The sequence below is a fragment of the Panthera pardus genome, unplaced genomic scaffold (assembly GCF_024362965.1).
Source record: "Panthera pardus isolate Hobbes unplaced genomic scaffold, ASM2436296v1 HiC_scaffold_25, whole genome shotgun sequence".
Taxonomy (NCBI): domain Eukaryota; kingdom Metazoa; phylum Chordata; class Mammalia; order Carnivora; family Felidae; genus Panthera; species Panthera pardus.
Window position 1 is genome coordinate 58,462,431 of NW_026526821.1, and position 15,536 is coordinate 58,477,966.

Consider the following 15,536-nt stretch of genomic DNA (forward strand, 5'->3'; position numbering starts at 1 on the left):
AGATTGATTTCTTTAATCACTTCAGGAAATTTTCTTCTTTATATGTATTTTTAAAAATGTATTTTATGTTCCATTTATTGGAATCCCTGCCTCAAAGATCCTTTATGTTGGAAAGCTATTGTCTACTTTTCATTCCTGTTTTTCTTGATTTGTCTTTTCAACTTGTATCCTCTGTGCTGTTCATAATCCTTTCCAACAAGTTCATAATTCTGTTTTCAGCCCTGGATCCCACACTTTGCTTAACTTCCTCCTCCTCTTGCTGTGTTTTTATTTATTTTTTATTTTTTTAGTGTTTATTTTTGAGAGAGAGAGAGAGAGAGAGAGAGCGAGCGAGCATGAATGGGGGAGGAGCAGAGAGAGAGGAAGACATAGAATCCAAAGCAGGCTCCAGGCTCTGAGCTGTCCACATACAGCCCGACACAGGGCTCTAACCCACAAACTGTGAGATCATGACCTGAGCCGAAGTCGGACGCTTAGCTGACTAAGCCACCCAGGCGCCCCTTGCTATGTTGTTTTGATCATGATTTTCTTAGGTGTCTGCTCGCCCTTTCATGTGTAATTTCATCATCTCATCTTCATGCTCTTGTTTTACTGAAGTCATGTTCTTAACTGTCTTGGACTATGAAGCATTTGTGAGAATTTCCCTTTCTTCTTTGAGGGTTCCGTGTTTTTTTTTTTTTCCTAGGGCACAGTCTCTGTCTTTTGAACACTTTCTGTTCATCTGTTGATGCTCTTTTGCTGTCAGATGTTGGCTTGGTTGCTGTGCTGTTCCTCTGCATCCCTGGACATGCTCATGCTTGGACATGGTTAGCTAAGATTGACACTGTTATTTGTACCAATGTTGTATGACTTTCTGACTGGTATTTAGGGGACAGAGCAGAGAGGACAGGTGTGCTGCTGGGCAGGATGTGGGATGTGAGGCCGCAGGATCCTCTCACTTTCTCCAGTTTCTTTTTGGTCTCTCTCCTCTCACTCTGCCCCAAGCCAAAGAGTTGGTCTTGCTCTGGATTTAGAGCTGTTTATGGGAACCTCTGGAGTTTGTCTCCTCACTAGGCTGGCTTCTGGGGAGTCTGTGGAGCAGGGACCCTGCTTAGATCCTGCATCTCTGTAGCCTGGGAGGTCTACAGTAGCCATCTGGGGCTCCCGGAGCACTTTCAGACCACAGTGAGTAGATGGTGGCACAGTACTCAGCCTTATGGCTGTGGCCTAATTTACTCATCCAGTCCTTTATTAGATACTTAATTGATTCTGATGTTTCAGCATTTTCAAAACTTAAATGAACATCCATACACTTAAATATTTCAGGATGCTTCTTCATCCTCAAAGTCCATTCACGTGAAATGTTGGGTGACTGTCACGTACCAGACATGTGCTTGGTGTCAGGGTTCCTTGGTGAGTGTGTGAGGGGAGTTTTCCTCCACCTGGAGTTACAGGGCCCTGGGGGATACAAAGAGCAACCTGGAAGTGGCAGGTCCAGCAGGCCCGAGGATTAGGAAGGTGAGAGGTGGCAAGGCCCTTGACGAGCACATAGTAAGGAAGTTCTGTGTCAGGGGCATGTACTTTCTAAGGCCATCTGTACATATATTTGCCAAGCTGCATGCTGTAAAGGTTGTAGCAGCTTACGCTTGCTTCCCCTACACCCTGTCTACCACTGGCAGTGTAGTTCCGAGCAGGTTGAATTCCTAGAACATTCTTTCTCTTGAGCCAGGATCTCAAGGATCTGCTTTTTTTAGTCTCCACTTGGCTGAGTATTTGCCTTGGACCTGACCCATGGCAGGTCTACAGATGCTTCATGTTCTTGTGCTGTATTGCCCACAGAAGGTCCCCTGTGTAAGCAGCGGTTCTTTCCAGTGCTGCTTTTCTTGGGTTAGGGAAGAGAGAACGGGGAGGGGCTTGGGCTTGTGGTATTGATTTAGATACTTAGGCCTCTTCTGGGAGTTATGTGGGCATCCTGCACTGTGATATTGACTCAACCATATTTAATATTTTATTGTGTCTTGAGCATTGAGAAAGGATCCCTGCCCAGGGTTTTAAGTCTCAGATAAAGCACAAACAAGAACTGTAGGAAGGGCCTGGGCGGCACCAGGACGTGGGCAGGGACAGGAAGAGTGGCCTGCAAGAACGATTTATATCTTCATTTGATTTCGGCTGTTTGCACGGCAGGATGGGGAGACATAGGAGAGCTTTTGAGAATAATTTTTTTCTTCTATTTGCTTTTAAGCAGAGGTAGAAGAGCTAGGTAGAGAATGCCATGGGTGAGCAATATTATTTGGCAGCAGATCTGTGGATGATTGTGGTTAAAAGAGATAAGCAATAAGTTGTTACTATTTTTTAACTGACATGCCATGAATTTCAAGGCTTTATGGACTTTACTGGCCTCGCTGGATAAAAGACACATGATGAGAGTGAGCACTTGTTTAGAAGAGGGTGAGGAGGACTATGCCCTGTCTTTCAGGTTGGAGCTCAGATGCCCCCTCCGAGAGACCCCACACACACCCCCTGCCAACCGCTCCCCCCACTCTGCCGGTGGAACCCCTCCAGCACTTACCTGTGCTGTCACTCAACTTTCTTTGTTGTCTACCTCTCTAATGAAAATAAAAGTTTTCTTAGAGTCCTGCTCACCACTAACCCTCCAGTGTCCAGGGTAGATAGAGCCTGGTATTAAGCAAATAGTAGGTGTGCAAATAAGCCAAAGCAGTCAAGTAGGGACTCCGGCTTTAGGGATGAGTAAGTAGTCGGTTACTCAGAAAAGGTGATGGGTTCAGCACGTCAGTGTCCTGTATGTGAGGAGTGAGAGAGGGGGCATGAGGTCACAAACAAGACTTCTTGGCCCTTTCTGAGAAGCCACAGCAGGGAAATTCTATGGCTGGGTGAGGGCCTGGGTCAGGAGCTCTGTAATGAGCCACCAGCACCATTGACAGTAGAAAAACTTGCGAAAGAGGGATCTTGCTTTCTTTAAAAACAGAAAGAAAGAAAGAGAAGGAAAGAAAGAAGAGAAGAAAGAAGGCATTTTTTTTTTTACTGTGGTAAAACATATATAACCTAAAATTTGCCATCTTCACCATTTTTAAGTGCACAGTTCAGTGGCATTAAGTACGTTCACATTGTTGTGCAACCATCTCCACTGTCCATTTCCAGAAATTCTTCATCTTCCCAAGCTGAAACTCTGTCCATTAAGCATGACCTCCCCATTCCTCTCTCCCTGCCAGCCCCCTCCCCAATACACTATACTTTCTGTCTCTGTGAGTTTGACTACTCTAGGTTCCTCATATAAGTGGAATCATACAGTATTTGTGTTTTTGTAACTGGTTTATTTCGCTTAGCATAGTGTCCTCAGGGTTCATCCATGTTGCAGCAGGTGTCAGAATTTCCTTTTTTTTTTTTTTTTTTTTTTTTTTTTTTTATGACCGAGTAACCTTCTATTGCATGTCTACTTTCCCTTTGATATTGGATATAATGATTGGTGCATGAGTAGAAAGCAAGGACGTGGTGTGGGGAACCAGGAGAGTCAATTCCCGGAGCCAATTCCCGGACCGGGTTGGGGCAGGAGGGAAGAGTAGGGGGAGGAGATGAGAGGTCTAGGGCTCCAGCCCTGACTGAATTGACACCTAAGCATGAAGAGCTCATGGGGACCCTGGAAGAGCAAGGAGACTTTGTTGGGGTTTCTCATCTGATGTCTCAGCCTGTGCTTTATCCTGCAGTTGAAAAGTCCAGGCCATGCCTGGCTGTGAGTTAGCGATTTATCATTTCGTGTTCCTGTTAGTAGGTGACTCTCTGTGCTATTGCTGTGCCAAGTTTTCACCTTTCTAGTAAGGTCTAGGCCCATGGTTTTGAGGGAAAGGGAGAGCAGGTAAATGGGGGAAAGGTAAGTAGGTGGGCATGACGATGCCATGACACATCTTACACCAGTAGAGTACAGAGATTTTCAAGCAGACCAGGGCGAGGTGCCCACCTGGGTGGGCAGAGGCATACCTGCATCTTGAGAGGGAGTAAGTGGGTAGTTTGAAAAAACTTAGTTAATATTTTCAATTTGGAAAATGAAAAAAAAAATACAAGACTTTGAAATTTCCAAGTTCCATTAAAGGAAGCTGTGGTAGTGTTGCTAACAAAATATGTGGCATAGGTTTTTAAAAATTGAGAATCACAGCAGTTAGGCTTTCCAGCTTAAAAAATACTTTCCTTTCACACACTTTCCTTATTTGTTCCTTTTAACAACGTATAGGTATGTATAATTGCTGACTTTGGAGAGGGAGGAAGCAAGGCCTAAGTTGCTTAGTAAGTTGCCAGGGCCACATCTTGCATCGAGTGCCTCACTGGGTAGCTCAGGCACAGGTCCTTCTAGAACGTTCTCTTCAAGTGTTCATTCTGATGTTTCTTATCTCTGCCCTTGACCGTGGCTGGCGTTTTAGTTTCTTGTATTCTGCATCACTGTTTGCTTTGTCTTTGGAGAGAGAATTTTATTACAGGGGGAAATGTTCCAGGGTGGATCAGATTAGTGTCTTGGTTAACTTGGTGCCAGGGCAGCAAAGGAAGTGCCAGCCAGATCTTTTTTCAAGAACAGAACTCACTGTGCACTTCAAGGAAAAACTGGGAGGCAGCCCTGCAGGAGGAAAGTAAGAACTTTTTTTTGGGTGCACACTCTGAGGTCACTCAATGTGAGTTGTCACATTTGTTTTTAGTTGCTTGGGATTTCCTTCAATAATACTAACTGGCGTTTTCCGTGTAGGATTTACACTCGGAAATGGCTGAGACATGCCATGGCTAATGCTTCTTTTCATTTGGGGAGTTTCTGTCACCAGGGTCCTACTGGTTTAAATAATTTTGCTTATGCTCAAATAATTAAACTCACTGAAGATGTTTGTCCATGAGGGATGTTGCTTATAATTATTTTTAAAAGCAAGAAAATCCTGAGTGTAACTTTTAGACTTAGTAAATTGAAGGTCAAAAGTCCTATTTAAAAAACCCATGCTTTTAACCTGGGTAGACACTTGCAGACCACACTGTCTTGCGTTCTCCAGGTAGCCATGGCCCCCTGCCTCTCTTGCAACAGGCCCTGTTTCTCCCACTTGAAATAATTCTTCCCCATGAAGTCTGTCCTTACCTAAGTCCTGGTTTGTTGCTGGACGTAGTTCAGAATAGATATGACCTGCATTGAATCTTAGAGTTGTGAAGCTGGGAATCAGACTTCTCTCTGGCATCTCACAGATTGTCTGACATCGGCACAGAGCACAACCTGTTGGACAAAAGAAACCACCTGGAGGGGATCTTCGCAGACATCTGGTTTCATCTCTTCCATTTTAGTAGATGTGAGGAAACTGACCGAGGCCGATGGGTTTCAAAATAAGATGACTTTGGTGAATGGCTTTTTATTAAATGATTCCTTAATGATCAAAAACAAAGGCAGAGCTTGGGAGCAGAAGCCTCCAGACTCCCTGGGGTGCCCAGAGCTCTGCCTCTCCCTCAGGTCTTGCTGGCCTGGGTGTGTTGTCTGATTGGGGTCACCCTGGTCTCCATGCCATCGAAGCTGTCTGCAACCCGAGGGCTCACTTGAGGGCTTGCTGTTGCCCTGGCTTCTCGGACTTACGCTGTGAACCTGATGTATCTGAGTGGCCTGGGCGTGGGAGTGATCCTGATTGAAAAAATAAGGAAATTCAGGGAGTGTGAAGTCCTCTACCCTGTTTTCTTGCTCTGTTTTCACTTCTGATTTTACAAAATACTCTTCCTCAGGTGTGGAGGTCAGTTTATCCAAGTTGATGACTTGTTTTTGTTAAAAAGAGATTTTAAAGTGTTTCTCATTGTGAGGATTTTCAAACATACCCCAGAGGAGTGAGGACATTATAATTAGATCCTCCAGGCCCATGCGTGGGGATCAGAACACAGGTGCATTTGGGTCATGGTTTTCCCCACTTTTCTTTATTTCTTATTCTCTGCCTTTTCCTCACCCCTCTGATGTGTATTTTAAAGCAAATCCTAGAAATTGATATTTCACCTCTACATATTTTAGTAGAGATCTTTGAGTCTATGGCCATTTTTTTGCCCCTACAGTGGCATCGTTAAACTCGTGGAGTTAACTGGGACTCTCTGATGTCATGTGTACTCTCCATCCCAAGGCTGCATGTCTGCTTAAAGAGTCTTTCATATAGGTCTGGATGGTTCTAATCCACATTCAAGAGGGACCACACACTTCATTGGGTGGTTGTGTCTCTTGTCTCCTTTAGTCGGGAAACCCTCCCCCACCCTGCTTTTTTCCCCCAAGTCATTGACTTAGTGAAGAAATTGGGTCAGTTTTTACATAGAATGTCGCGTATGCTACGCTTCTGTTTATAGGGCTCACCTCCTTGTATGTCCCCCAGACTGGGGGGTACTTGGAAACGTTCAGTTAAATTCAGGTTTAGTGTCTTTAAATTTTATTTATTATTATTATTTTATTTTATTTTTTAGAGAGAAAGTACGAGTGGGGGAGAGGGGCAGAGGGAGGGAGAGAGAGAATCTCAAGCAGGCTCCACACCCAGTTCAGAGCCAATGAGGGTCTCCATGTCACGACCATGAGATCATAACCTGAACTGAAATAGAGTTGGACTGATTAACCAACTGGGCCATCCAGATGCCCCCAACAGTTTTAAAAAAAATAGATACCTGATAGGCGGTTCCACATCTTTTATACCATGTCCTCTCAGCAGGCATGTATCCCCTGCATGTCCTACTCTTAGTGATGCTTAGACCAGCTAATGAGTTCAGGTGCCCCTTTTCATTGCCTTCTTCCCCTTCAGCCTTTCATCTAGTGATTTCACCTGTTGTAAACACCTGCCCAATTAACTTTTTCTCTACATGTCATAAAGTGGTGATTCCTACCCCCTAACTCAATTTGTGCTTTCACAGCCCTGAGCTTCAGCTTGACTGTGTAGAAGAGCTTTAATTCCTTAACTGGGGTTACTTGGTCACCCTGAGATGTGGTACATTCAGAAAAGAGGGGAGGAGAATGCTGATGTTGGTGCTTTACTTGCCTATTAGCGTGAGGAGTGGGTGCCCCGGTGATCTGCAGTGGTGACAGTGAATTGTTTCAGGTTTTTCCTTCTTCCCACCCTCTCCCTTTTTAGTATCGTTTTAAAGTTTAAAGTGCTCCTCACTCCCAATATTTTATCATGAAAATTTTCAAAGTACAGGAAGTTGGGAGGATTGTACAGTGCACAGTAGACGTCAGGAGTTTTTATACATCCAGTGTGCATCTGTTAATTGTAGTCCTTTGTCATGCTCAGATTGTGCTTGTCAGGCTCATCTGCCTCTTGGAGCCCTTTCCTGTGGCTTCCGGCATGTGGTCCTGCTCCCAGTCACCTTTGAGTGCTTCTTTGTTTTCTGACCAGTGAGATGTTAAAGGTTCATCTTGTGCATTTTTATGCCTCTTGTGTGGATCCACCATTTTTCCAGTAGCCCTTGGTTCCTTTTAGTGGAGAACGGTATATAGGGGCCACAGTCTGGTGTAGGGTCCTTCATTGTTACTGGGTTGCCACTGCTTCTAAGGCTTTTCAAATAAGCATGAGCTAAGAAGTGTGTGTTATGAAAAAGCAACATAAATCGTGAGTTCATATTTAAAAAAAAAAATTTAGGTTTATTTATTTTATAAGAGAGAAAGAGTGTGAGCAGGGAAGGGGCTGAGGGAGAAAGGGGGAGAGGGAGAATCCCAAACAGGCTCTACACTGTCATTACAGACCCTGATGTGGGGTTCGAACCTACAAACTTGTGAGATCATGACCTGAGCCAAAATCAAGAGTTGGATCTTAACCAGCTGAACCACTCAGGCACCCCAATTATGAGTCCATATTAATTTTCTAATTCAACTGTAAAACTGCATAGTTATAACTTAGCTTTGATTTTATATTTTTCTCTTATACATTGAAAATCGTGATTTCTAACAATACATAATTTTCTGACTATCTCACATCTACATCCACATACATATTATTTCTAAATAATACCAATATTAACAATAAGAGTGCCGAATGAAATTTAAGGTTTTGCAGCTCTGTTTGGCCTTAGAATATATTTAATTATGGATGTATAGTCAACATTGTTTAAAATACCTATTTTCTCTGTGTAATCATTTCAATAACCTGATAAGTCTATCCATTTACTTAAATTAGGGATTACTTTTTTCCTTTATTGGTTTAACCTTAAAAAAAAAAAAGGAAAACTCTTTTATGATTCCTTAATCAAACCTATAAAATCTGTAAACAAGATATGTGTAAAGGAGCCAGGCTTTCACTGCTGTCCCCTCCCTGCCTCCTTCCCTCTGCTATTAGGAAACCTGTCTTTTTCTGACTTAGGTTTCTACTGTTTTGTTTTACAAATATACGATACATTCTCCCACCCTGTTTTTACAAAGGTCACACATACTATGTTCTGTCCCTTGCCCTTGTTCACTTAGGGACATATCCTGGAAATCATTCTATATCAGAGAGCAGAGATTATCTTCTCCTTTGTTTTGTCTTTCATTTTGTAGGAGTACCATAGTTTATTCAGCCTGTTCCCTAATGAAGGCCATTTGTGGTGTTTTCATCCCTGGCCATGGCAACGTCTCAGTGAGTAACCTGGCAAATAGTTTTGTACCTTTACTGCTGAATCATTGGGCTAGATCACCCTTTCAATCTCGCAATCCCATCTCTAGTAAATGAATATGAAGCTTTGTTTAGATATTACTAAATTCCCCTCCCTCCCTTAGATTTGTGCATTGGAAAACATTACCATCAGCAATGGATGAAAGTACCTGCTTTCCCAGATTTTGTCATTGGATCTCTTGTCAAACCTCTGGCTTTCTGTCAGCCTCATAGGTGTTTCTGCATATTTCTCATTTGCTGTCCTTTTATTATGAGGACGTTGAGTGTTTTTCACGTTTAGGGCTGTTTTCAGAAACTCCTTGTTCTTATCCTCTGCTTTTTTCTTCCCCTTAATTTTTAGGCATTGTCTCTGTATTAGGAATATTAGTCCTTTATCTGGGAAATGAAATTACAAAAATCTTTTTCCAGTTTGTCACATCCTTTAGTGGCTTTGCATTTGATGTGTTTTACCTCCTAGAGGTTTTTTTAATGTAGTGGGATTTAGAATGCCTTTCTTTTATACTTTATGATTTTGAGGCATGGTTAGGAAGGTTTTATTATTCCCAAGTTATACATGAATTCACTAATTTTTTTCAAGTACTTGTAAATTAACTTTTTTTTTAAATTAATACTTTTAAAGCTGTTCTTCTATGTCTTCTGGCTTGCATTGTTTCTGACAAATCTATTGTCATTCTTTGTTGCTCTATAATTATTGTCTTTTTTTCTTCTTTATCACTGGCTTTCAGCAGTTGCAATAGATATGCATTTATGTGATTTTCTGGATGCTTTTTCTGCTTCGGGTTTGTTGAGATACTTGGATCTGTGTGTTTATAGTGTTCATCAAATTGGAAAAGAATTTTAGCTGTTTTTTCCAATATATACATATTTTTCTGTTCTCTGGCCTCTGTTCCCCCCCCCCCCTCCCTTCCCCTGGGACTCCAATTAGTAGACTGCTTGCTGCTGTTCCACAGCTCACTGATGCTCTGTTATTTCTCTTGTTAATCCCTTTCCTTCTGCTTTTCATTTTAGTTTTTAATCACTATGTCCTCGTTCCCTACTCTTTTTTTTTTTTCCTGTAATGTGTAGTTTACTTTTAATCCCATTCGTGTATTTCTGATTTTAGACACTGTTTTTCCATCCCTAAAAGTTTGATTTGGTTCTTTCTCTATATCTTTCATGTGGTCTCTCACCATCCTCATGCTTTCCTCTGCTTTTTGAATATTTGGAGTATATTTATAATGGCTGTTTCTGTCCTTGTCTACAGATTATTTTATCTATGTCCTTTCTGGTTCCATTTCTATTGATTTTTTTTTTCCTTTGGTTAATGATCAAATTTTCTTACTCCTTTGCTTCTAATTCTGAGAAGTATTTCTAATGGCACTAATACAAGGACATTTTAATGACGGTTTCAGTTGCAAATTAAAAATATTTTACTTTCAGTGTCAGGGAAGTTGGTCTTTTCACTTATTGCAAATACTTTTAGGGACTTAATATGAAGGCAGAAAAGGTCAAGGAAATTACGTAAAAGTATTTAAAACTTATTTTCTTAAGCAACATAGATGTGTATGTGTGAAAATACTGTCAGTCATGATGACGTGATGTTGATATTGGGCTTTCACAGGTTTCTGTAAAGATGCTGCTTCAGGCGTGGATTAGATGTTAGAATATCCACTTGAAGAATGTGAGGTTTCTGAAAATTAAAGGCTTTGGTTCAACCCTCTCCCCTGCTCATTTGTGATTTTTACTCAAATGCTGTTTTTGAGTTACTCTGTATATGATGTGTTACATGAAATTGAGAAATGGTAGTGTTGCTTTTAATTAGCCCCTTTATGGTCCATATGGCTTTTAGTCCAGGCATTTGATGGTAGACATTTAGTGTTTGGACAATAGAGAAATGTACTATTTCAAAGGAACAGATCTGAGCTATGCACATGGAATGCCCATTCATTGTAAATTAGGATTTAGATGGCTACGAAAGACCCTTAATTCATTTGGGTAGTTATTAAGCAGAGAGAAACAGTTGCTTTTTAAAACTGAAGCTTGGGTCATGTTATTTATGGCTGTGTTCGTGCAGAAGCTGTAGGTATAGACAATGAGATGCTTGTTTTATTTCCTGAAAACCTCCCTGGAGGAAACCTAGGCGAATAAATACTGTGTGTGAGTTTGAAAGTGACTCAGCTCTTGGGAACTGCCCACCCAGCTCCCCAGGCTCCCATCTCCACTGTGTGTTACGATAGAGTGAGGCCTTAGGAGCCCGGAGACGTGGCCTTGAGCTTGGCTCTTCTCTGCCCTGAGTTTTCTTACCCAGAAAATAATACCACCTACCTTGTGCTATTTTTATTAAGATAAACAATGTCAAGTGTATGACATATCTACAAAATGCCTGGGAACATGCTAAGAATTCAGAAAATGTCCTGTGTCTACCACCTACGGCTGTTCTGCCTTAGAGTTGGTAATTTATAAATCATCATGGTTGTTTGATCTGTGCCTAATTGGGGCTTCTAATCCTGGATTTTAGTTTTGCATCGGCATTTATAAATCTGATTTGAGTTCTTGTGTGGGTAATGTTTACGATCCTCTGAACTTTAATTTTCTTGGGAAATAGAAGTCTTATTTTGTCTTAATAAAACAGGGTATAATTTTGCCATTTGGACTTCTGTTAAAATCCACAGTATTCCTATAAAGTGTGGTTTTAAACAGCTATATTGGCCTCCTAGGGCTGCCACAGACTGGGTGGCTTAAACACCAATATTTATTGGTTCTCAGTGCTGGAGGCTGGAGGTCCATGATCCAGGAGCTGGCAGGATTGGTTGTTCCTGAAGCCCTTCCCCTTGGCTTGCAGATGGCTGCCTTCTCCCTATATCCTCACATGGTCATTCCTGGTGTCTCTTTCTCTTCTTTTTTTTTTTTAAGTGGACTTTTTTTTTTTTAAGTTTGTTTATTTACTTGGCAGGGGGAGGGGCAGAGGGCAGAGATAAGGAATCCCAAAGCAGGCTCCATGCTGACAGCGGGGCTGACAATGCTGGGCTCAAACTCACGAAACCATGAGATCATGACCTGAACTGAAATCAAGAGTTGGACGTTTAACCAACTGAGCCGCCCAGGTGCCCCCCTTCCTCTCCTCAAAAGGGCACTGAGTTCTCTCCAACCCAGGCGCCACCCTTATGACCTCATTTAACCTTAATGACCTCCTTCAAGTCCCTGTCTGCAAATATGGTCATTTTAGGGGGTTAGGGCTTCAGCATATGCATTTGTCTGGGGCAAGGGATACACTTCAATCCAGAACAACTCTCCTCCGTCTTGGTTTTGGAAGACCTGTAGCAGAAGCAGTGGGAATATTGCTATGTTGTTCATTTGTAGACTTTTTATCATTCTGCCTCTTCAGTGGTGACACTTTCTCATGTTCTTATTTTTCTCTTTACATTTCCTGCCACTCGTATGTCTGTGATGTGGTGGCTTTCCAACTTTTTTTTTTTTTTTTTTTAATGTTTACTTACCCTTGAGGGGGCAGAGGAGCAGAGAGAGAGGGGGACAGAGGTTCCAAAGCGGGCTCTGCACTGACAGCAGAGAGCCTGATGCCGGGCTCAAACTCACAAACCGTGAAATCGTGACCTGAGCCGAAGTCGGATGCTTATTAGACTGAGCCACCTAGGTGCCCCTCCAACATTTTTTGAGCATGACTCACAGACAGAAAAATATTTATGTATGTGTACTTACCTCTAACAAATACTTTACAATCAGTGGTTGCCCTTATAAAGTGACACGTATTCTCTTTTTCATTTTTTCAAAAGCTATTTTCTGTTGGGTTACTTTGTGTAATTTGGGAAGACTGGCTACAGCATCGATTCAGAACTTTGGTGTGTGAGCTCTGTTAGTGACTTTCCTTTTTAGTCCTTTGGGGCCGAGGACATGCAGTTGGTTTGCACTGATTTATAGTATTTTGGAAGCCTATCATAAGACTTCCCTGCAGAGGAAATTATAGTTTGGAAAATTTCCCTGCCATTTGGCAACTTTTGTAGGAAATGGAAGACAGTAGGGTGGAAAAGTTTCATCATATTGATTGTCTTGGCCAGGAGAGACATACAGCTATATCTTCTATTCAACAACAGGGCAGATTGTAATGAAATCTAACTGTGGCTCAGTGACAGATTTTTGTATTTTTATGTGCCTATTTTCTCTCTCAAGGTGTAGGCTTGGTTTTATTTTAGAATTATCTTTCCCTGTCATAAGCTTCTCCCCGTAGGTAGAAGACTCTTTTAAAGAATAGAGGCGTACATTTTTGATGACTTTGTCTCAATTCTTAATTCCATGTGCTACACTGTTGGGGCTTGATTATAGTTTTATTCATGGTGTCTGCGGTTATCAGTTGAGGACAACCTCCTTGTTTAGCTGTTAACAATTAACTGTGCTGGACCTGTGAGCTTAATGGGATAAATGAAAACCTGTTTCATGTCATCCAGGAAGGAAGATGCATTCAGGAAGTTGGAAAGACTCTTAAGTACAAACACAAAATGTTTTTTTTGTTTTTGTTTTTGTTTTTTTTTTTAAGTGTCAGGCCAGAGGAAGTAATGGACCTAAAGATTATGTAAATGTTACTTTGAAATTGATGGGTTGCTTGGGTGGCTCAGTCAGTTAAGCATCCAACTTCTGCTCAGGTCATGATCTCGTGGTTTGTGGGTTCAAGCCCCGTGTCGGGCTCTGTGCTGACAGCTCAGAGCCTGGAGCCTGCTTTGGATTCTGTGTCTCCCTCTCTCTCTGCCCCTCCCCACTCGCACTTTGTCTCTCTCGCTCTCTCTCTCAAAAATAAATAAACATTAAAAAAATTAAAAAAAAAAAGAAATTGAAATGTAGCTTGTTAGGGGAGGGCCCCAGAGTACTTCAGGGTTGTAGAGAAGGAGTTCATACCCTGCTCTTGCCTTTCATTCTGTATATTTGACCTCGGAGAGGTGCTTGAGCCACCATTTCCTCATTCAGTCTTCATTACACAGCAGTGACCTAGTCCCTGGAACAGAAAGGTCGCAAAGGTGAGTCTTCTCCTTTCTCTTGTTCTTCCTCATTCCGCCAAGGTCTGTCTTCCTTCCTTCCTTCCTTCCTTCCAAGAAAGAAGTTCTCATACTCAAAAGATTGGTGACCAATAAAGATAATTTTTCCCATTTATTCTTTGCTTTTATTAAAAATACCCTGACCAGGGCGCCTGGGTGGCTCAGTCAGTCAAGCATCCAACTCTTGATTTCAGCTAAGGTCATGAGTTCGAGCCCCACATCAGGCTCTGTGCTGACAGTGCAGAGCCTGCTTGGGATTCTCTCTGACTCTCTTTCTCTCTGTCCCTCCCCTGCGTGCGCGCTCTCTCTCTCTCTCTCTCTCTCTCTCTCAAAAATAAATAAGCTTTAAAGAAAAAATATTCTGACCAGTTGGTTTTATTATAATAGATAATAAAGGACAAAGACCTAGAAAGAGTAAACCTTAAAGAGAAGGGCAGAGGCCCAGGCATCCCCAAGGCACCTGTGCAAGTTTATTGGCTTCAGTGAAGACCGAAGGACTCTCTCTCAATGGTGTGATGTACTGTCTGCCAGCTAGGAAGACACCATTGCTGACCCACAGATTTAGGAGATGTTTTTTGTGACTAACACCTACACGGTTGCTATTGGAGGACGCTAAATGACAGATATTGAAGCCAAAGGTGGGCAAAACTGACGTCTGCCTGAAGCGCCTCAGTACTGAATGTGAGGAACCACACAGACAGTGTGGGGCCGGAGTTCAGCTAGACAACATTTAGAAGCTTCACGAGAGTCATGCTGTGAAACGTGGAACCGCTTGGTTTGATTTTGTTTTAAAAGGATCTTTCCCCCTTGTAAGAGGAATGGAGAGCCTGAGGGGCCAGGGGTTCCCGCCACAAGGGCCCCCTGGATGGGAGGGGGATGGAGAGTGAGAGGATCCTGACCATGCCTGCCCAGAGCTGGCTCTCCTAAACCCCACCTTAAAGAGCAAGACTGGGGGGGGGGGGGGGGGGGCGCTGACAGAAGGCTGGGCAGATCACTGGTTGGTGTGCCCTGGATGATGTCTCCCTCCCCCATGTTCATACATTGAAGCCTCAGCCGCCAATGTGATAGTATTTGGAGGTTGGACCTCAGGAGCTAATTAGGTTTAGAGAAGGTCCGCAGGGTGGGGCCCCCATGATGGGATTCCTTATAGGAAGAGGAAGAGAGACCAGAGCGCTGTCTCTTTTCCTTATGAAGAATTCTCTTTGATTGCTCTGATGACTCCTTCCCAAGGAGACATCCTAACACAGATGTTCTTGATACTCACTGACCCCAAGTGCACAAGTCTGGAGTGAGTTCTCTGGCATTCTATGCCTGAGGTTTTCCTAAGATCCCTACGTGCTTCTATAACTCTACAGCGAGGAAGGCTGCAAACAGCATTCACAAAGTTTGGTGTCAACAAAATGCCTATCTGGCTTTTGTGAAGTGGCATGTGGCTCTTTTGACCACTGTGCCTCACACATCGGCAAGCTTATTCTGCGCTGGTGTTTGGTAGCCCTTAACCTTTGAAGTTAGAGTATCTCCTGCTTCCCATTTGGGAAATCTGATCCTCTTAGCTGGGCGTTGTATCTGTTTCCGTTCTACACACACCTGATGCACATGTGCCTTTTCTTGTCCAGGACCATGCTTGCTTCAAGTCAGGGGACTTTTTGGAGCACGTGCTGTGTGCCAGGTCCTTCACTAGGAGCTGTCATGGTCACCGTATCAAGGTGCTCGTTGTCTAATGGAGAGTACTAAGAGGCTCCTTGAGAGGAAATACTAAAATAACTAAGCTTTTTGGTAACAGTGTTGCCTAATGCTTCAGTAATGGAGTGTTGTTTTTTTTTTAATTGACTTTGAAAGAAATTAACTTGCTATATAGGACTTAACTTTCTGTGTTTTTTAGCATGCATTATACAACCTCTTT

At 42.6% G+C, this 15,536-nt stretch overlaps 1 protein-coding gene across 6 annotated transcripts in view; it reads left to right on the forward strand.

The window, feature by feature from the left end:
- TBC1D8 (TBC1 domain family member 8) overlaps positions 1 to 15,536 on the forward strand; it is a 111,925-nt gene that overhangs the window by 43,349 nt on the left and 53,040 nt on the right. Inside the window, exon 1 of one of the 6 annotated variants that reach the window (XM_019451181.2) lies at positions 14,235 to 14,271. The exons of the other annotated variants lie outside the window; for them this stretch is intronic. Within the exon in view, the coding sequence (XP_019306726.2) occupies positions 14,250 to 14,271 (22 nt within the window). The 5' untranslated portion in view covers positions 14,235 to 14,249. Of the gene's footprint in view, positions 1 to 14,234; positions 14,272 to 15,536 lie in introns of those variants that run through there. 6 annotated transcript variants of the gene reach the window in all.